The sequence below is a fragment of the Syngnathus floridae genome, chromosome 3 (genome assembly GCF_059516105.1).
Source record: "Syngnathus floridae isolate MCC-2025c chromosome 3, RoL_Sflo_1.0, whole genome shotgun sequence".
Classification (NCBI taxonomy): domain Eukaryota; kingdom Metazoa; phylum Chordata; class Actinopteri; order Syngnathiformes; family Syngnathidae; genus Syngnathus; species Syngnathus floridae.
In genome coordinates, this window is record NC_142415.1 from 2,172,501 (window position 1) to 2,194,211 (window position 21,711).

The 21,711-nt window shown below is 41.0% G+C and overlaps 2 protein-coding genes across 7 annotated transcripts in view; one reads left to right on the forward strand and one right to left on the reverse strand.

Moving 5' to 3' along the window:
* The window catches only part of shcbp1 (SHC SH2-domain binding protein 1), a 65,304-nt gene that overhangs the window by 42,058 nt on the left and 1,535 nt on the right, over positions 1-21,711 (forward strand). For 2 of the 4 annotated variants that reach the window (XM_088372060.1, XM_088372059.1), the window contains exons 10-12: positions 6,196-6,314; positions 11,868-11,969; positions 21,541-21,682. In XM_088372060.1, coding sequence (XP_088228186.1) covers positions 6,196-6,314; positions 11,868-11,969; positions 21,541-21,682 — 363 coding nt within the window. Of the gene's footprint in view, positions 1-6,195; positions 6,315-11,867; positions 11,970-14,900; positions 15,143-21,540; positions 21,683-21,711 lie in introns of those variants that run through there. The other 2 variants (XM_088372062.1, XM_088372061.1) reach the window with 2 other exon arrangements.
* LOC148400088 (uncharacterized) overlaps positions 1-21,711 on the reverse strand; it is a 58,416-nt gene that overhangs the window by 14,141 nt on the left and 22,564 nt on the right. Inside the window, exon 1 of one of the 3 annotated variants that reach the window (XR_015857759.1) lies at positions 13,848-14,029. The exons of the other annotated variants lie outside the window; for them this stretch is intronic. The gene's annotated coding sequence lies outside the window, so the exon portion shown is untranslated. Of the gene's footprint in view, positions 1-13,847; positions 14,030-21,711 lie in introns of those variants that run through there. 3 annotated transcript variants of the gene reach the window in all.

The following is a 21,711-nucleotide window of genomic DNA, read 5'->3' on the forward strand; positions in this document are numbered from 1 at the left end:
TATTTATGTGATAGTTATTTGATATATTTTATTTCGTGTAGCAACTTGTATATGTTTTTATCGTTACAGTTCAGTAGTTGTTGGCTCGTTGAACTCTTGTTTTGTCAAATAAAGAGCCGTTTACCAAACCCACGTCTTTCCTGGTACTTTGTTAACATTACAATATAGTTATATACTAGATCTGTGGAATAACGACGAGGGTGACGTCAGCGGCGCACGTGCGGCGTTGTTGACAAAGGACGAGGTATTTGGTCGATGGATTTAATGATTTGGAGTGACACAGATGGTTTGATAATAATATTGCTTATATGATAGTTATTTGATATATAATTTATATATCGTTATGTGGGCCTGTGGAATAATTTGAAGTTCAACCGCCGTCAGCAGCGCGAACCCGGCATTGTTGACATAAAGGACGATCGATGGATTTAATGATTTGGAGTGACACAGATGGTTTGATAAAGGTGTTATTTATATTATAGTTATTTGGATAACTCTCAATGTTACGTCAGGCCCGTTCTCAGCTCTTCGTTTGTGTTTATGTCACGTGAGCATACCATATCGTTTAACCTGTTTTTGCTCGTTTATGTCCGTCCTTGGTGTTGGATTTTGTCGAATAAATTTCCCCCAAAATGCGACTTATACTCCGGAGCGACTTATATGTTTTTTCCCCCTTAATTGTGCATTTTATGGCTAATGCGACTTTTAATCCGAAAAATACAGTGTGTATATATATACGCATATATATATATATATATATATATATATATATATATATATATATATATATATATATATATATATATATATATATATATACACACGTGTGATTAGCAAGTGGCTGACCAGGCGCTGACGAGTGGTTTGGAGATTGTGTTTACATGCGCTTTGTAATTAATATTGGACAATTCCCCACGGCCCAGCTAAACATTTCTCACGCCACACCAAAAAAATTTAATGTTTCTAATTAAGCAGAATAAATGTTCAATAAAATATTGCTTTCCAAATCCAACATTTGTGGTGCCATGTCCCACTACATAATGGATAGATAACACATTAAAAAGTTCAGAGCAGCAATCAGACAGAGCTAACATTTTTCTTCCTGCAAAAAGGACTCATCTGGTAGAGCAGAAAGGACTTATTTTTTGTCTATTTGTTTTTGCTTAGGGTTCGTTGTTTTTCTGCATGTTCAACTATCTTTTCCTCCACATAGAGGCCCTCTCGGCGGCGGACAGCATTCATATGTTTGAGTGCCTGGTTAGATGAGTCTGCCTTTTCCCCAAAGTGCAGGTATTCTTCCTCAGTGGTAGGAACCCAGTATGGATCGCTGCTGATCACCCGAGAAAGGTGTGAAGGGAGAAAGGTGTTATTCTACAATGGCAATATTGGATGTCAACAGTATATTATTGTTATTAAAAAGAAAAACACTATGCAGGTATTTTGCAATTTTGCTGGTATTTTTGGTAACTTATGACGGACATTTTATGATTTCATGTCAATGGGGGGGGCTTAAGATGAGAATCTGTGATGATGAACCTACAAAAAAGCTGGGCTTCCGTTTTTTTCATCCCAAAAACAGTTTTCCCCAAATTCATAAATTTTCAGTATAAATTTCACCATTCATTCTCAACGGCATATTCAACATTTTACATTTAGATTGTTCCCATTTGAAATTCACAGCATTCAGCTCATTCAAACCATCGGTAGAATGATTTTTAACATTCCCAAAATTGCCACGTAGTAAAATTACATTTACCCCTTCAAAATACCCACAACATATTAAAGAATTTAGTTTTTCCTTCGAAGTTCTATATTTTTTGACCGATTCAAACCGTTCCGACTATTCAGCTTATGCCTACTGATTGCCTTACCAAAAACTCTACATTCTTCTCTTTACAAGACCCACAAATATTTTGGACTCATTCAGTCCTCCCCCTTCTAATTTCTACATTTCTTGACTGATTCAAATCATTCCATCTTTAAACTATGGAGTTTATGTCTACTGATTCCAAGAATTCTCCCTTACCAAAAAAATCTACTTTCTCCCCATTACCAGACTCACAAGTATTTGGATTGATTCAGTTTTTCCCATTCTACATTCTTCACCCGATGAAACTCGTTACCCCTTTAAACCGTTCATCTTATGCCTATTGATTCCAAGAATTCCCCCTTACCAAAAATTCTTAATCCTCCCCATTACAAGACCCACAAGAATGTGGACTCCTTTAGTTTTCCCCCTTTAATATATCATTATATGGGTCTGTGGAATATTTTGAAGTGCAATCGCCGTCAGCGGCGCGCACCCGGCCGGCATTGTTGACATAAAGGACGATCGATGGATTTAATGATTTGGATTGACACAGATGGTTTGATAATATTATTGCTTATATAATAGTTATTTGATATATAATTTATATATCGTTATATGGGCCTGTGGAATACTTTGAAGTGCAACCGCCGTCAGCGGCGCGCACCCGACCGGCATTGTTGACATAAAGGACAATCGATGGATTTAATGAATTGGAGTGACACAGATGGTTTTATAAACGTGTTATTTATGTAATAGTTATTTCAATAACTCAAAATGCTACGTCAGGCCCGTTCTCAGCTCTTCGTTTGTGTTTATGTTACGTTAGCATACCTATTATTTAGCCTGTTGTTGCTCGTTCATGTCTGTTCTTCGTGTTGGATTTTGTCGAATACATTTTTACGGCACAAACGAAGCACAAACGAAACAAACTATTTTCCTTAAATGTTGCGTGAGGTAGGGGGCCAGCTTCACGCTGGTGAAATTAATGGGAGAGAAAGAACATTGACCCAGCCTGACAAAATTCGTTTTTTTAGTTAATGTCACTATTTAGTATGTTTCCACATTGTGTTATAATATTATTGTGGGATGTCACATTGGCGATTGACCTGTTGAGTGTTACGCTTCTACAGATCATTTCTATTATGTCATGTGAGCAAAACTACAGTATTTTCGTATTTTCCGCACCATAAGGCGCTTCGAGTTAAAAGGCACGGACTCAATTGCGGGGTCTATTTTGTATTTAATCCACACATAGGGTGCACCGCATTATAGGGCGCATGAATGCCATGACTTACAGTAAACAAAAAAAATGTGACAAAACAGTGAGTTCGATTGTACTGTATTTTTTGGACTAAAAGTCGCTCCGGAATATAGGTCGCATTAGCCATAAAATGCACAATAACGTGGAAAAACCATATATAAGTCGCTCCGGAGTACAAGTCGCATTTTGGGGGAAATTTACTCGACAAAATCCAACACCAAGAACAGACATGAACGAGCAACAACAGGCTAAATGATAGGTATGCTAACGTGATGTAAACACAAACAAGGAGCTGAGAACGGGCCTGACGTAACATTCAGAGTTATTCAAAAAACTATTACATAAATAACACGTTTATAAAACCATCTGTCACTCCAATTCATTAAATCCATCAATCGTCCTTTGTCAACAATGGGTGCGCCGCTGACGGCGCTTGCACTTCAAAATATTCCACAGGCCCATATAACGATATATAAATTATATATCAAATAACTATTATATAAGCAATAATATTATCAAACCATCTGTGTCACTCTAAATCATTAAATCCATCGATAAATTTCCTCGTCCTTTGTCAACAACGCCGCGCGTGCGCCCTGACGTCAGCCTCGTCGTTATTCCACAGATCAAGTATATAACTATATTGTAGCGTTAACAAAGTACAAGGAAAGACGTGGGTTTGGTAAACGTCTTTTTATTTAACAAAACAAGAGTTCAACGAGCCAACAACTGCTGAACTGTAACGATTGCTACAAGTTGCTACAAGAAATAAAATATATCAAATAACTATAACATAAATAGTTAACTGCCACACGGCCCCAAGCACCGGCGTCAACTTCCAGGCGTGTGGCGGCGTTGACTTCCATCCCCGGAGGTGGCACTTCCAACCACGGAGGTGGAAGAGAGCTCCATAGAATAGGACCGGGTGTGCGTAAAAGCCATGTCCAAGCCTCATCCACCGTCCCTGGACAGCCACCCGGCCGAGCACCGGCCCTTGACTTCCATCCACGGAGGTGAAAGAGCGCTCCATAGAGTAGGACCGGGCGTGCGTAAAAGCCATAATAGTTTTTCAAACCTTCTGTGTCACTCCAAATCATTAAATCCTTCAAACTGTTCGTCCTCCGTGTCACAAACAAAGTCGCTAATGATGCCGGTAGTACGTGGGGCCCCTCGTCATCTTCGTCATCCCGTGATCAAATCTTTGTCCTTTATGTAAACAACAGCCGCGCTGCTGACGTCACTTGAAATTCAAATTACAGTAATCCCTTGCTACATCGCAGTTCGTTTGTCGCGGTTTCACTTTTTATTTAATATTGAAATTTTATGAAAAAATTCACATATAAGTCGCTCCTCAGTATAAGTCGCCTCCCCCACCCAACCTTTGAAAAAAAACGCGACTTATAGTCCAAAAAATACGGTACTCTATTCTACTGTTTAACCATGTACTCAATATTGTTAATTGATATTCATACGCAATCTGTCCAAGTCCTCATCTTCTGTATCAAAATTAAACATTGGGCAAGTTCGCCATTAAACATGCCAAGTTCTTTCTTGTCGTTGTCACATTGCTCTTCTGCAATGATCCTGGCTTTCCAGAAAGCTCTAATTGTGCCTAGTAAGCATGTCTCGTCTATGCCATTTTAGAAGGTCCTAATGCTGTTTCCTTTGTCTACATATTACGCCTGTATATTACCTCTCTGTATGGCGGAAGCCACACAAAACTTTGTCTTTGTCTATGCCATTTTAGAGGATCCTAGTGCTGTTTTCTTTGCACAAACGATAGTATTTATTTATCAATGGCGGCGGAGGTATCTGCTCAACGTTTTACGTACAGTCCTCCGATTGGTTTACCACACTGATCTACGTAAAATGCAATGTCCTCTGATTGATTCATCGGGTCTACATATTACGCCTGCATAATACGGAAACCACACAAAACAACTTTTCAGATTTTGGAATTTGGCCCACACAAAAGGTGTTAGAGTGGTGCTCACTCTAACTTATTTGCAAGAACCACACGGGAGACAGTATGCCCATTGAGCACTTGCAAGTGGCGAATCCGTTCGTCATATTTATTGAGAGAAACAGGGTGGGGGTGAGAGTGGACAGGATGGGGTGAAATCATAGCAGGGGGTGTTTTACGATGTTGTGTAAACAAAACAACTTAGATTGCTTCCTCTGCAGCTGGTCAGTCAGTTCAAAGGATCTTAGCACTTTCTTCTACTACTTTGTTAAGACAGGACAAGTTTGGTCAATTATTACAGGTTCCATTCCAACATAATCATAGGATCAAACTAATCTATCAATCCTTACAAAAGGTGCACCTTATTAAAAGGCGCACCTTAGTTTTTGGAGAAATGTAAAGGCTTTTAAGTGCGCTTTATGGTGCGGAAAATACGGAAAAACCTAAACAAGTATTTAAAAAAAACTTATACCATATTTGTCTAAGTGTACGGTCTCTGGTTCCTTCCAACCGATACAAACGTTTTCATGGCTGCCGGATCTGCAATGCTTGGTGACAGGGAGCCTTTTCGCCTCGGGCCAATGGCTGACTGCTACGACAGTTAGATTTTGGGCTCATTTCATCACCCCACCACCTACACCTCTGCCCATTTCAGCGAGTCGTTCGCGCACGTATGTCCAAAGATGCAACATGAGTGGCCAGGGTGGCATGAGGCACTTCTGGCTGGACCTCCCCCCCCCCTTTATATCGTTTAATCTTACCCCTTGTTCAGAGAAAACAGGGTTTTGCCCTGGTTAGCCCACCATGCTTGCTTTAAAGGTTGTTGCTTGCATCATCACATCCTGTTTTGTTTTGGTGATAGTCAATCTACCCGCAATATACACAGCACTTTTGGAAAAGCAGCAATGTTTCAAAAAAAAAAAATCAGTAACACCCACTGGCAGTCTCCCCGCTCCCCATTTCCCTGTTCTACCCTACATCCTACATATTTGTTAACAGATATTTCTTGATTGCAGTAAATTTCTCATCTTTATTTATTCAGAGCTTCACACGTAGCTTTAAAAGAGTCTTTAATTACCACCCTGTTATGATTTTTATTATATACATATCTTTATTATTATTTGTGTTACAATGGTTATAATTTATCTGTTTGGTCACCAGGTGTGAGAAAGGGAAGTCTGTCCATGGAGAATTGTGTGCTTCAGTGTGAGACCACCGGAGTTGTTGTCCAAACATCTTCCCACCTCACTATGAATATGTGTGATCTATATGGATCCAAGGTAATTTATTTAGTACAAGTCTCAATTCTCTCTATTTTTTAATCCTATCTTCTTCTAGAAGCTCTAACATTCCCACTTGTCTACCAATATCAAAGGCATAACGTTAGAAATTATGATTAACATCTGATCAAATACTTCAAAGCCTATTATGTTTTAAATGCAGTAATCCCACGTTTATCGCGGATAATTGGTTTCAAGACCACCCTCGATAGGTGAAAATCCGTGATGTAAAGAAAATATATTGTTACAATATCCATTTTAAGAACTTTTATTGTATTTCATTGTATTTTTAAACACTGTATACTTTTAAATGTTTTTGTATTCTTAAACACTTTAGTAAACACCTTAAAGTCAAACTGATTTTCATAAACACTCTTCATTTAAATAAAAAGGAAAATAAAGAAAATAAATAAGAGTAAATATATACAATAGCCGCACAAGACTTTTATGAACCTTTATTGTAGTTATTTACACTTTATTGTTTTTGTAGTTTTAAACACTTTTGTAAATTTTTTTAAAGTCAAACTGACTTGCAGAAACATTCATATTTAAATAAATAAGAACATAATTATGAGTAAATATATTGTTACAATATCCACACAAGACTTTTATGAACCTTTTTTGAAGTATGAATGTGTCTGGCTCAGCTCTGCTCTTGCGTGCTGGCCGACTGACGCGGCCCAGTGTGAGCGCATCCGCTCAAGACTTTTATAATTACATTTTTGTACACTCTATTGTACTTTTAAATACGTTATTGTATTTTAAACACTTTTTAAAACAATTTAAAGTTTCACGGCCCCTCTCCGCTCTTGCGTGCTGGCCGACTGATGCGCCCCCGCGGCCCAGCGCGAGCGCATCTGCACAAGACTTATAATTTCATTTTTAAACGCTTTATTGTATTTTTAAATATTTAAACATTTTAAAATGTAAATGTGTCACGGCTCCTCTCTGCTTTTGCGGTCCTGAACGGCTGACGCACCCCGGCAGTCCAGCGCGAGGGCATCCACACAATGCTCAGAGGCATGCCTTGCGCTTAGTGCTCATTGCCGGTGTTGCTCGATTTGGTACCCCCGTGAGGATTTGTTCCCCCTGCCGCGGGAGCGCGCACGCCTTGTTTGGAAAGCAAAAAAACGATGCCGTACGGCGTCGTACGGCGTCAGCACTGTTATTGTCAATAAAAACATGCAGAACACACGTTTGCGTCAGTCAGTTTTAATTTTTTAGAAAGGATTATTCTCATTTGATGTCTTTAAGTTCATTCGCGTTCTGCCGTTGAAGCGGGGTGCATTCAAAGACCAGTCGTACAGACGGAACACTCATTCACTTCACCAAAAAGCAACGATATAATTACGTGAGCTCTTTGCATAAACCTCGATGCAAAGGAAATCCTCTTTTTGGGCACCATTACATGCTACAAGGAGTATATATATATTACAAAGGAGACGTTATACTTAATTGCGATCATCATTCATCCATACATTTTATTACTCTGGCTTTTTTTCTGTCTTCCTGGGGGTCTGTTCAGGTAGTGTGGCAAATTTGAACAGATTCTCTCATTCCTAGGCCAGCTGGAGTCCAGGACTCACCGTTCTCAAAATGAGGGGGTAAACACATCCTCACGGGGCCTCTGTGAGGATATGTTCCCCCCCCCTGTAATTTGGCCTAGGAACGAGGAGGGAATCTGTTCAAATTTGCCACACTACCTGAACAGACCCCCAGGAAGACAGAAAAAAAGCCAGTTGGAGTCCAGGACTCACCGTTCTCAAAATGAGGGGGGGGGGACATATCCTCACTGTGCCGCTGTGAGGTTCTGTTCCCCCCCTGTAATTTGGCCTAGGAATGAGGGAATCTGTTCAAATTTGCCACACTACCTGAACACTACCCCCAGGAAGACAGAAAAAAAGCCAGTTGGAGTCCAGGACTCACTGTTCTCAAAATGAAGGGGGGGACATTTCCTCACTGGGCCACCATGAGGATCTGTTCCCCTCTGTAATTTGGCCTAGGAATGAGGGAACCTGTTCAAATTTGCCACACTACCCGAACAGACTCCCAGGAAGACAGAAAAAAAGCCAGTCGATGTCCAGGACTCACCATTTTCAAAATGGGGTGGGGGCACAAATTCTCACGGGTTGACATTTTTTATAGAGTTCCTGTTACAATTTTTATCCCCCCTCCCCACCACCTGTAACTTTCCTTGGGACAAAAGAAGCCTTCAGAACTGAAATTTCCTCTCAATTACCGTATTTTCCGGACTATAAGTCGCTCCGGAGTATAAGTCGCACCAGCCATAAAATGCCCCAAAAAGTGAAAAAAAAAACATATATAAGTCGCTCCGGAGTATAAGTCGCATTTTGGGGGCAATTTATTCGACAAAATCCCACACCAAAAACAGTCATGAACGAGCAACAACAGGCTAAATGATAGCAACAACAGGCTAAACGATAGGTATGCTAACGTGACAAACACAAACAAAGAGCTGAGAACGGGCATATAGAGTGATTAAGGACAACTATTACATGAATAACATGTTTATAAAACCATCGGTGTCACTCCAATTCATTAAATCCATCGATCGTTCTTTGTCAACAATGGGTGCGCACAGCTGAGGGCGCTTGCACTTCAAAATATTCCACAGGCTCATATAACAATAGATAAACTATATTTCAAATAACTATAATACAAGCCAATAATATTATCAAACCATCCGTGCACTTTAAATCCATTAAATCCATCGATCAAATTCCTCGTCCTTTGTCAACATCGCCGCGCGTGCGCCCTGACGTCAGCCTCGTCTTTATTCCACAGATCTACTTTAGAACTATATTGTAGCGTTAACAAAGTACAAGGATAGACGTGGGTTTGGTAAACGGCTCTTTATTAAACAAAACAAACTTCCAAGCGTGTGGCGGCGTGGACTTCCAGACAGACCGGGCGTGCGTAATGGCCATGTCCGAGCCCCGCGCACCGTTCGCGGACAGCCACTCGCCGGCCCCCGACTCAGTAGAGTAGGACCGGGCGTGCGTAAAAGCCATAATAGTTTTTCAAACCTTCTATGTCACTCCAAATCCTTACATCCTTCAAACTCTTTGTCCTCCGTGTCACTTAGAAATGATCACTGCTAATGATGCCGGTAGTCCTTATGTGGGCACGTTTGTATGTAAACAACCGCCGCGCCGCGCTACTGACGTCACTTGAAATAGTAATCCATTGGTACATCACGGTTCGCCAAACTTTCTTTCTGTTGCTCGATTACTGTTTTCAGCTGCATATTTTACATCTTGAAGTTTGTAACCTGCAAAATATGAGTTTCTTTTTGGTGCCATTTTTCTTAAGCCCACCCAGTTGATGAGTCACGGCCAACGGTGAAATTTAGAGCGCCCTCATCCAGTTTCGTCTGAAAATATAATTTTTTTTGGTTGTTTTATCAAAGTCAAAGTCTACTTTATCGTCGTTTTTTTTTTTTTTATATATATACTAAGACACATAAAGAGATTGAAATTACGTTCCCACTATCGCTCGGTGAGATAGTACACATATGCATACAAGCAACACAAAAAAAACAAAGAAGGCACAAACAATGAATAAATAAGTTTTGAATAAATGATAAATAAACAAATAATAATAAACAATAATAATAAATATAAGAAGAGCAAAAATGGAGCAAGTGTACATACAGCAGACAGTGGACTTGGATATGGTGCTTTAAAGTGTTAATTGCTTTATTTGATGTGTTCTCTATTTTTTATGTTTTGAATATGTTCAAGATAAAGATATAAAAGCATGCGAAGTGGTCAACTATACTAAAAATAACATGGGAAGTGGTCAACTATACTTGTAAGTAAGTGATGTCTTAATGATCAAGTAAAAATTTGTGAAAAAAAACATATAAGTCGCTCCTGAGTATAAGTCGCCCCCCCACCCAAACTATGAAAAAAAACGCGACTTAGAGTCCGGAAATTACGGTATTCATTCAAATCAATTCACTCAAATCATTCTCGTTATGAAAGATTTTATCTCAAAACGTGTGTGGCTTTTTCTTTAATGAACACGTTTGACATTGCTATAGTGTCAGCATTTAATTATAATGCATCATTTTAAAGCAAATTAATAAATGCAACAATATTAATTTGCTTTGAAAATACCAGAGTAATAAAATGGATGGATGAATGATGATCACAATTAAGTATAAAGTCACCTTTGTAATAAATACTCCTTGTAGCATGTAATGGTACACAAAAAGAGGAGTTCCTTTGCATTGAGGTTTATGCAAAGAGCTCACGTAATTATATCGTTCCTTTTTGGTGAAGTGAATGAGTGTTTCGTCTGTACGACTGGTCTTTGAATGCACTCCGCTTCAACGGCAGAACGCGAATGAATTTACAGACATCAAATGAGAATAATCCTTTCTAAAAATTAAAATTGACTGACGCAAACGTGTGTTCTTTGTTTTTATTGAAAACAACATAGTGCTGACACCGTACGACGCCATACGGCGTCGGTTTTTTGCTTTCCAAACAAGGTGTGCGCGCTCCAGTGGGAAGGGGAACAAATCCTAACGGGGGGAACCAAATCGAGCACAACATCGGCCGCGGTCACAAATCCTGGACGGCAGTGCTTTTTTCCTTGTCATGTCTCCGCTCTTGCCCTGCTGGCCTATGGCATCACGCGCCCTCCGCACTAGGCCTCTGAGCCGCGCGTCGCCATACGGAACTGCTAATCGTCAGTCCTCACAATTTTGTCTGTTTTGACACACACGCCTGCCACCTGCCTAGCCCACTGTGTCACGAGATGCCTGCACGACGCGAGCTCGCTGACCGGCTCGTCATTTTAAAGTGTAAACGTGCAGCATCTCCGCTCTGCTCTTGCCGTGCTGACCGGCTGCCGTGCTGACCGGCTGCCGTGCCCCCGCTGCCCAGTGCAAGGGCTTCCGCACAAGACTTTTATAATTTTATGACGGACAGACAGGACAATCTGATCGGGAGTGACAAGCAGACACGCAGTTCCACTCCGCTTGGTGATCGAGGGGCGGAGACGTGATAGTATGTGTGTAATGAAGCGCAAGTCTGAGGTGCTGCTGATATGTTAACGCAGACGGAGTGAATAAAGTGCAGGAGACTGAGATAAAGTGTAGTTACAACTGCTAAGCCAATCAGCTCTAAGGACACAGATCAACATATTCCCATTGGCCATTAGTGTCATATGGGCAGACAAAGCCCTGCGCTCCATGTGATGCCGCAAAAAGCCGTGACCATCGGGGAGTCGCTGATGGTGTGGCACTTGCCTTTCTTGTTGCCTGTCTTGTGTGCTTCATTGCATATGACGCTGCGAGTGTGTGTGTGGCAGACTTAAAAAAAATAAAATAAAATCCGCGATGACACAAATCTATCCGCAATATTTGTTTAAAGAAAAATCCGCGATAGAGCGAGGCCGCGATAGGTGAACCGTGAAGAAGTGAGGGATTACTGTATTTCGGTTTTAAGTGACTGACAATAACTGATTTGAAAGTTGATGTCATGTTTTGACAACACATGACATCCTTTGTGATCTATGCAGGGAGCTGGTATTGAGATTTATCCTGGCAGTGTGTGCACTCTGGTAGGCAACGGCATCCACCATTGTAAGGATGGCATTCTCATCAAGATGAACCAACCAATGGTGGGTGGACAAAAGTTAAACCTGTAATTTCTTATCTGCAGGGGGTGGCAGAGGAGTGCAGTGACCAAATTTAATGTTTGCTGTAACGCATCCAAACAAATATTGTTAAAACGTGTATTGTGCTGCACCTCACTGATATTCTTTGTAACGCTTAAAAGATTCAAGGCATTTTATTGTCACACCAATTCACATTTCCACATGACATTGCATGTAATAAGATAACAAAGCTATCTTATCTTCGGAATTCCCAATACTTGTGAAAATAAATATAGAACAACAAAATAAATCTGATAGAGATAATTGAGATGCTTATTCATGGATTGAACTTGTGCAGCGATGCAATGCACCAGAATGATGCAGCTGCTAGGTCAAGCACATTGCACCTTTTGGCATTGGTGAGCTGAGCTTCCTTCAGAAGACAAAAACGCCAAGGTGGTTATCTTTGCACAAACCCACCAAATGTTCTGCCTACTCTCTATACTCTGAATCATATCCCTCCCAATCCCTCTCAAGTCACCCGAAGCTCGAGCCGAGTAACTCAATTCGAGGCAAGACTTCGAAGTGACCGCATCGTATTGATGGCTCCCCGCTACTGTTTGAAGTTCTTATTATGTTACGGATATTTTTAGATGTCTTTGTTAAGACCTCAGGGATTCGTTTGTATAGCGCACCCTAGCACTAGTTTTGCCGAAGTAAATGTTGATATGGGTCCGTTCCACTTGGTCGCTCAAGTAGCAAGCCGACCAACTTGTTTATTCGAAAGAGAATTGAATTAATAAAAGTGTGACAATAATAGCATTTGAGAAGAAAGTTAATGCACTTTACATTATTAATTCTAACTTCTTATACGTAGATCCAGCACTTACTTGTCGGAGTGATTCAACCCACTCGATTGCTTTAAAAAGAATAATAACTCTCTTAAAACGAATCAAAATGTCCTACTCTAATTAGATTTGCCCAGTAATTAATTCGGAAGGCAAGTCTATTTTTCGATCGTGTCCTGTTTAACTTTTGACGCGGCCCGTCAAAATTAGGAACTGGCCTGCGCTCGACGGACAATCGAAGTACTTTTATCCTTCACCAACTCAAATAATCGGATTCAACCACCGTCGTTATTTTATTTAGAGGAAGTAAATTTTCAAACGAATTAACATTTAACGAAATTCACTCTTCCCTTAAACAATTACGAAGGCTATTTAATTCTCTAACATGTTCGGAGTTACTTTTTACGCGGCCCGTCAAAAAGGGAAACGGGCCTGCGCCCTTCAAAGAATTAAATTACTTTAAATTCTACACCAAAACAACAATCCGATTTAAACACTTCCATTAATTTATTCAGACGAAGCAAACTTTCAAACGGATTGGAATTCACTCGTGTCTCAAATATCTACGAAGGTTATTTAATTCTCTAAAATTGTCTGATGTTGCTTTTATTTATTATGGTCCTATGTTATACCATAATAACCACCCGCACATTAATCCATTTGTCAAATCAACCCCAAACAATCGATTGCACATTCCGTACAGATTAGCGCACAACGAAGTAGATGAATATACAAAACACATTTATTGAAGAAACATGAAATAGAATTACAAATCTCAATTACTCCAGAAACCGAACAATTTCACTCACTGATACCCGTGTTAATAAAATCATTCAATCCCAGAACAATTCGATTGCAAAACACAGTTCATGAAAGAGGGAAAAGGTAGATACCAGTTGGGTGCTATTTTTGGTGGAAGCAAAGTCGAGTGATCAGTTCGATCTTACTTCTAAAATCCAAATTAGAGAAACAGGTTGGCCTCGAGGGGACCGACGACCCGATGGCTATCCACCCCCCCCCCCTCACGTAAATACAGAAAAGTCGTTCCCCTCACCTAGTTCCTCATGCAAAGTTGTCCAGTCCAATTCTTTTGAGTAAATTCAAGTTAATCCAAGCAAACGATCCTGCGTCTCACACAAAGATCCCGGGACTTTGGAAAAAATCTTGAAACTCCTTCAGGCTTCTTCACGTATGAGCGCTCTTTGGGGGGAAAAGCCCTGTAGCTGCCCCAGCAGGTCTTTTTATAGACTTCTCTGTCCCCCCCCCCCCCCCCTCTTTCTTCTGGTACCTATACCCTCCATATAGGGTAAGATTGCCCAGTTTCCCACGCCCCTATAGGGTAAGATTGGTCAGTTTCCCACGCTCGTACACCTGTTGCCTTTCAGCAGCTGTTTCCGCCCTGACCACGCATTACTTTCCACCAAATGTACAGCTAGCCCCTGGTAAAACCTTTCACTTCCTATTTTCTTCACTTCCTGTTTCATGAGGATAACTCTTTAAAGTTACACTTCAATTAACTCTGAAATAAAAATCCAAACCTTTGATCTATTTCTTTAAACAATTTTTGTCACGGCACTATTCTCACAGTGGCGGGCCCCTTGATCGAATTGACTAATAATATTGCGTAAGCGGTTACAGAATACATTTTAGCCAAGCAAAGAAATCAAAAAGTAAAATCACATTTGCGCTTCTCCAACCAATTTATGTCACGCCACTATTCTCACAGTGGCGGGCCCCTTGATCGAATTGACTAACAATATTGCTTTAAGCTGTTACAGAATACATTTTTAGCCAAGCAAATAAATCAAAAACTAAAAATCACATTTGTGCTTCCATGCGTGACTCACAATCCGACACCGTGTTCCTGTTTTATTTCTATTTTAACTAGCTTAGTTTATTTTGGGCCCTTTTTGGTCTCATGTTTCGGTCTGGCACCATCTTTTGGACAAATTTAGAATTTCAGCTCTGCCAATTTATTCAGTAATCCTTAATTCAAATTTTGTACCATCTGCCGCTAAAATTTGGAATTTCAACTCTACCAACTTATTCCTGTGAACAATCCATATTCACCATTTGCACCATCTTTTCTCCCCATGTTACATGGCAGGACTCAGCACACAGCCCTGTGGGGAGCCATTGCTGAGGATGATGGGGGAGACGGTGTCATCCTGACAATCTGTGGTCTGCTAGTTATGAAGTACAGGACCCAGTTTACCAGTGAAGGATTCAGTGCAAGAATGATCAGCTTTTGCACCAGATTCTGCGGGATGATGGTGACAAAGACTGTGGAGAAATCCAGGAAGACCAGACAGATATATGGGTTCCTGCTTGAGGGCTGTGTAGACCACTGATGAAATGGTATCATCAGTTAATTGGTTCTTCCTTAAGCCATACTGAGATGTGTCTACAGTGTTGTTGATTGAGTTTTTGATTTGTACCATGATCAGCTTCTTTAAGCCCTTTAGGAGTGAAGGCTATTGGCTAATAGTCAAACCAGTCTTGGCTAAAGGGATGAGGGAGGGCAGTCTAAAAGGATGATTGGGACAGACATAGTTGGAGTGAAGTGCTGAAAATGTATTTTAGCACTTTGAACACATGGTGTGCAGAGTCACATTGTATGTGCCCTTTGATATTGGTAGTGCCTTATGCTTTGCAGGGGGGAATCCTTTGTAGTGTTGTTTTTGTGTCTGCTGGGGATGAGATGGATGGGGTGTCAAGTTGTGGTGTTATGGGGATCCTGAAAGTGGATGAAGAACTGGTTAAGGGCATCTGGCTGGGAGGTCTCTTTTGAACATCGTATATCCTTGCTCTTGTAGTTTGTGACACACTTAAAATTCCTTTCCACGCGCTCCAAGGGCTACTGGAGGTGAAGTGGCCCTGGATTTTCCAAGCATAGGTGTATTAAGACCTCCTGATGCCCATAGCCAGTTCTTCTCCTGATGCCTTCAGCAGTGCTTTCTCCATTCAGCCAGGGCTTCTTGTTCAGGTACATAATGATGATTTTGGTGGTGTAGACATCATAACCAGGTTTTGAGGTGGTGCCCAGAATTTATTAAAATATTTTTCAGCAAGGCCATTTTCCTTCCCGAGTAGCTGCTTTTCTGAACATTTGCCAGTTTTGTGCTCTGAAATAGTCATGAAGCAACAGAGGGCAGAATTACTGGGCCACACCTTGATGCGCCTGACTGTGGACTTGGACCAATTTCCCCTTTTATTAATGGAGTGAGAACAGCAGTATGATGTGGTCAGAGAAGGCAAGGTAGGGGTGGCTCTGTATGTGACACGGAAGTGGACTTTCTCTCCCGTCCCATCTAACTGGAGCTGCTGCCCACTGCTCCCTTCGGGGATGGGTCAAATGCAGAGACAAATTTCACCGCACCCAGTTGTGTGTGTGACAATCATTGGGACTTTAACTTTTGACTTTTAACTTTAACGTCCACAGAAAAAATCCTGACCAGACACAGACCTTAGTAAAAAATAAATAACAATCCTGTCTCTTTTCGCCATGGCAATCCCACCCATGTATTGCTTTCGTTTTGAAATAGAAAACAAACAACTTAAGTTGCATTTTACTCTTTCAATTAATTGTAGGGTTGCATAGTACATAAAAAATTGCTATTGCAATAATGGTCTATGCAATATACATACATATTGCAAAGACATGCAATTATGTCCTTATGAAATTGTATGCTTTTGTCTGAATTTGATTGGTCAGATCCAACTTTAAATGTGCCTCACCACCCAATGGTTGAACGTTATCTGAGATTACAATGAATTAAGACAATGAAAAAATGTAATTCTTTCATTATATTATAAAATGTAATATCTTTAGGTACATGTTAAATGCTGCAATATCATCTATATCGCTATAGTTAACATCCTTATCACATATCACATGCTTTCCCAATATCATGTAGCCCTAATTTGTTGCCCCCTTTCTCTTCATAGATTTTTTCCCCCCTATTGGATAATTACGCTCCTGCTTGCTCCCATGAACTTGATATCCTGTACTGTCCCAATGCCTGATTGACTTAAAGTTGACTTTGTAATGCACTTCATCAGCTTGGAACCTTCATGGGAAAAGGCCACAAACCTAAACAGAAATATACTCATTTGAGCACTAGTGCTGTCAGGCGATTAAAAGATAATCTAATTAGTTACTGGATTTGTAATTAATGTAATTAATCACATTTTAAACTCATGTCTGATAAAGGTCCCAAAATAAAGCTTTTGGATTCTAGAACATTACAAAATTGTAATGCATGACTAGTCAGTTGAATACACAAAGAGGAGAAGACTTTTTACGACCAGGAAAACGTGCAAGTAACATCTCTACAGACCCTTCTCACCCAGGTCACAGTTTGTTCGAACTCCTCCCCTCCGGACGGCATTACAGAGCGCGGTACGCCAAAACCAGCAGACACAGACACAGCTTCTTTCCCCAGGCTGTCGCTCTGATGAACTCACACCACTCATAGTCCCAGAGACATCACTGGGCAATAATATCCTGTTCTTGCCACTTAAATGTTGTTAGTAACCTGAATATTGTTAGTCACTTAAATGTTGTACAGAGACTGAGATCAACCAGAGTCAAATTCCTTGTTTGGCATGCACAAACTTGGCCAATAAAGCTGATTCTGATTCTGAAATCCATATGAAGAATACATCTTGCTGATACACTGGGACACATCATCAGTGTTGTAACCTGGGGTCACTGGGTGTTTTGGGTCTTTCAACATCACACACCCTCACCCAGGCGACCCGACCGGAGATGATCAGACTCCGGCCTGTGTCCCACCAGCATTACATCCACATGGATCAGCCCTCTTGTTCCACAGCTATCCTATGACTCTTTCTGCGGCTTAAGTTGCAGACCTGGCCTTTATCTTTGCCTCACCGGTAAGGCCCAACATGGTGAGGACTTTGCAGAGGGACCGCACTGCAAATCCTCGGCATCCCATCTCCAGGGGTTCACAGTAGGTCTTCCAGCTTTTGCTCCTGCATTCCTCCACCAGCTTCTGGTACTTGGCTCGCTTCCTGTTATTTGCCTCCCCCATGTGTTCTTCCCAGGGCACTGTGAGTTCCAGAATGATCAATTGCTTGGTGGAATCAAAAACAATGATCATATCTGGCCGGAGCCGTGTAGATATAATTCTTGCTGGAATCTTCAGCTGTTCGACCAGATCTACTTCTAGCTGCTAGTCTGTGGCAGTTGTGAGAAGACCTGACCTTGGTTGGTGGGCTTCTCTCCGGCTCTGTGAAACCTGATGGACAGGCTTGCTGTGGCCCTTGGTGGTGTTAATGGCCTTGGCTATGTTCTCAGCAACTGCCTTCAGTAATTGGTCGTGAGTCCAGTGATAACACCCCTCTCCAAAGGCTTTTGGGCAGCTGCTGAAGAGGTGTTCCAGGGATCCTCATCCTGGACAATGGGGTTAGGATGGTGTCTCTGCTTTGCCCCAGACATGTAGTTTGGCAGGACTCAGTAGGACATCATAAATAGCTCGGACTAGGAACCTGGTGTTAAGGGAGTCTGCTCTCCAGATGTTGGCCCAGGTGATCTTCCATTGAAAAACATTCTCCCATTTGGTCCATGCTCTCCTTGTTGTCCCATTCCCACCATCCTGCTAGCTTGTTCTTCCTCCATGCCTGCCTGCACGTCCTCCTGAATGAGATGTTGCCGCTGTTTTCCCTGGGCCTTGTCTACCCTGGTTGATTGGAAATAGCCAATTCCAGCCCTGAGCCTGTTGACCTGACCAGTACTTTATGCCTCAATCGCGACTCTGCTACTTCCAGACCATCGCCGGCCCTCCATTTCCAGCCTGTCCGCACCTGGACTCCAGCTGATGCCACCTCATCATCCCTGGATTTCCTGCATTACAGGGCTTCCCGAGTTCTTCTCACCATGAACTCTTCAGTGAGTCCACTGAACGGAAGCTGCAAGGTGTGACTACTGCCGAACAGGGCAGCACTGCTCAAGCTTTGGGCTAGGCCAAGTCATCTTCGCAAGTAGCTTCTGATCTTTCTCTCCATGAACTCTACAGTTGTGATGGGTACTGTGTACATGAGTAGAGGCCAGAGGATGCGGGGCTGAATGGAATGCTGGTAAATGCAGGCTTTGAATCTCCCTGGCAAGCCAGATCTGTCGACACATCTCAATCACCCCTCAAGCTCCTTGCTGGTTCTCTGGATGAATATTTAGTCTTTGGGACTGTGATGAAAAAACTTCCCGAGGCTCTTGACTGGCTGTTTTCCTGGATGGACGTGATAGTGTTTCCATCCATAGAGAAGCGGTACCTGTCTGTTACCTTTCCCTTCTTAAGCAAAAGAGACCTTGATTTTACTGGCTTAAAGCGCATCCTTGATCATGCAATGAGCTTCTCTAGTCTTTGTAGAATCCATCCACTGCATATTTTTATTAGTGAAATGTGCTTGATAAATGAAATTAAGAAGAAAGCCAAACAGACGCAATATGTAAACGTAATATGGATACCTGATGAACCAATCAGAGGACATTACGTTTTAAGTAAAATACATAGACCATGGTGGTCAGAGAACTGTACGTAATACATAAAGTACATACATTCGCTGCGATTGATAAATAGTATCGGTTTGTGCAAAACAAACAGCATTAGGACCCTTTAATATGGCATTGACAAAGAGACATGCATACGAGGCACAATTAAAGCTTTCTGGAAAGCCGGAATCATTGCCAAAAAGCAATGTGACGAGTTTGACTGATGACGAGAGTCAACTTGGCATGTTTAATGGCAAACTTGCCCATCTGTTTAATTCTGATACAGAAGATGTGGACTTTGATGGATTTGCGTATGAATATCGATTAACAATAATGGTAGTACAGTACATTACATGGTTAAATAGTAGAATAAAGAACAACTGAACTCACTGACTTGCTCCCGTTACGTTTCCTGTTACGTTACTGTCTTGCTAGAGAAACAGATGCCCTTGCAAAAGAAACTGAGTGCAAGGATGGCTCTAAGATGGCTCAGCTTCTGGCCAGGTCCAATGCTCTTAGAAGCACAAAGAAAAACTTGCTCAAATGAAAGTCCTTGAATTGAGATCAGTGCTAAAGGAGATGAAGTCAGATACGTGTAAGGTTAGGATGTACTGTATGTATGAGTGTGTTGCGAATATGGATCTCAGGAACTTCTGTTATCATCATCAGTATTTTGATTACTGTATTTTCCGCACCATTAGGCCATCTGCAAAGTTGTTTTGTGTGGTTTCCGTATGATACAGGTGTAATATGAAGACCTGATGAACCAATCAGAGTACATTACGTTTTACGTAGATTGGGGCAAGAAAACAATCAGAGGACTGTACGTAACACGTAGAGTACGTACCTCCGCCGCCGTTGATAAATATTGATTTGTTTGTGCAAATCTGTAAAGTTATGTGTCGCTTCCGCCACAAAGAGACTTAATACGTATACAGACGTAATATGTAGACCTTATGAACCAATCATAGGACATTACATTTTACGTAAATCTGTGTGGTAAACCAATTAGAGGACTGTACGTAACACGTTGAGCACGTACCTCCGCCGCCGTTGATAAATAAATACTGTCATTTGTGCAAAGAAAACAGCATTAGGACCCTCTAAAATGGCATAGGCAAAGACAAAGTTGTTTTGTGTGGCTTCCGCCACACAGAGACGTAATATACAAGCGTAATATGTAAACCTAATGAACCAATCAGAGAACATTACATTTTACGTAGATCGGGGCGGTAAACCAATCACTGTACGTAACACGTTGAGTACATACCTCCCCTGCCATTGATAAATATATACCATCCTTTGTGAAAAGAAAACAGTATAAGGACTCTCTAAAATGGCATAGACAACGAGACATGCTTACGAGGTACAAGTAGAGCTTTTTGGCATCTTTAATGGTGAACTTTCCCAACTGTTTAATTTAGATACAGAAGATGAGGACTTGGACGGATTTGCGCATGAATATTGATTAACAATAATGTGAGTACATGGTTAGACTGTAGAATAAAGTACAACCGAACTCGCAGTCTTGCGCCTGTGACTTTTTTTTTTGTTTACTGTAAGTCATGGCATGCATGCGCCCTAAAATGCGGTGCACCCTATATGTGGATTAAATACAAAATAGACCCCACAATAGAGTCTGCGCCTTTTAACCCGAAGCGCCTTATGGTGCAGAAAATACGGTCTGTTTTATGAGTTTTTTGATATTTTTCTACGACTGATTCAATAAATGACATGCTTTGAGAAAATCTGAGATAATTTTTTTTTTTCTAGTAATACACAGTGTTGGTCTTAAATTTATATGCATGACTGTTTTAAAAGCTCTTAAATTTCACTTACTCAAACCTGCAAGAACCCTGATATCCATCTCAGGGAGTGGCCATTTTGCCACTTGCTGTTGACTGAAAATGATATAGTTTCCAGGTCTCAGGTCACAACCAATCACGGCTCAGCTTCAGAGACCTGACCCTGTTTAATTCATATTCCACAAATAAAATAATCAGAACACTGGTTTTTTACTAGTTGGGCTGCACAGAACATATTCCTAAGAACATTTCAGGGTTGACTTCCCCTTTAAAAACTACATTGCAATACAGACACAAAATAACCTGGCACTCTTGTATCATCTCTTGAAAACACATAGGCCAAATAGGATCACTAACCATATAGAGGGTTTACTATTGTATATTAAATGTGATATGTAATAATATTTCATATATTTTCATAATTACAGGACTTGATTGATGAGGTGAAGGTGATCCCTTCCATTACCATGGATAACAATGTGATTCATAATAATGAAGGCTATGGGGTGATTCTTGTAAAACCCACTCACACTGACAGGAACATTCATCTTGACAATTGTGCTTACAAAGGTAAAGTAGTTCTAAATGCTTGTTATTTC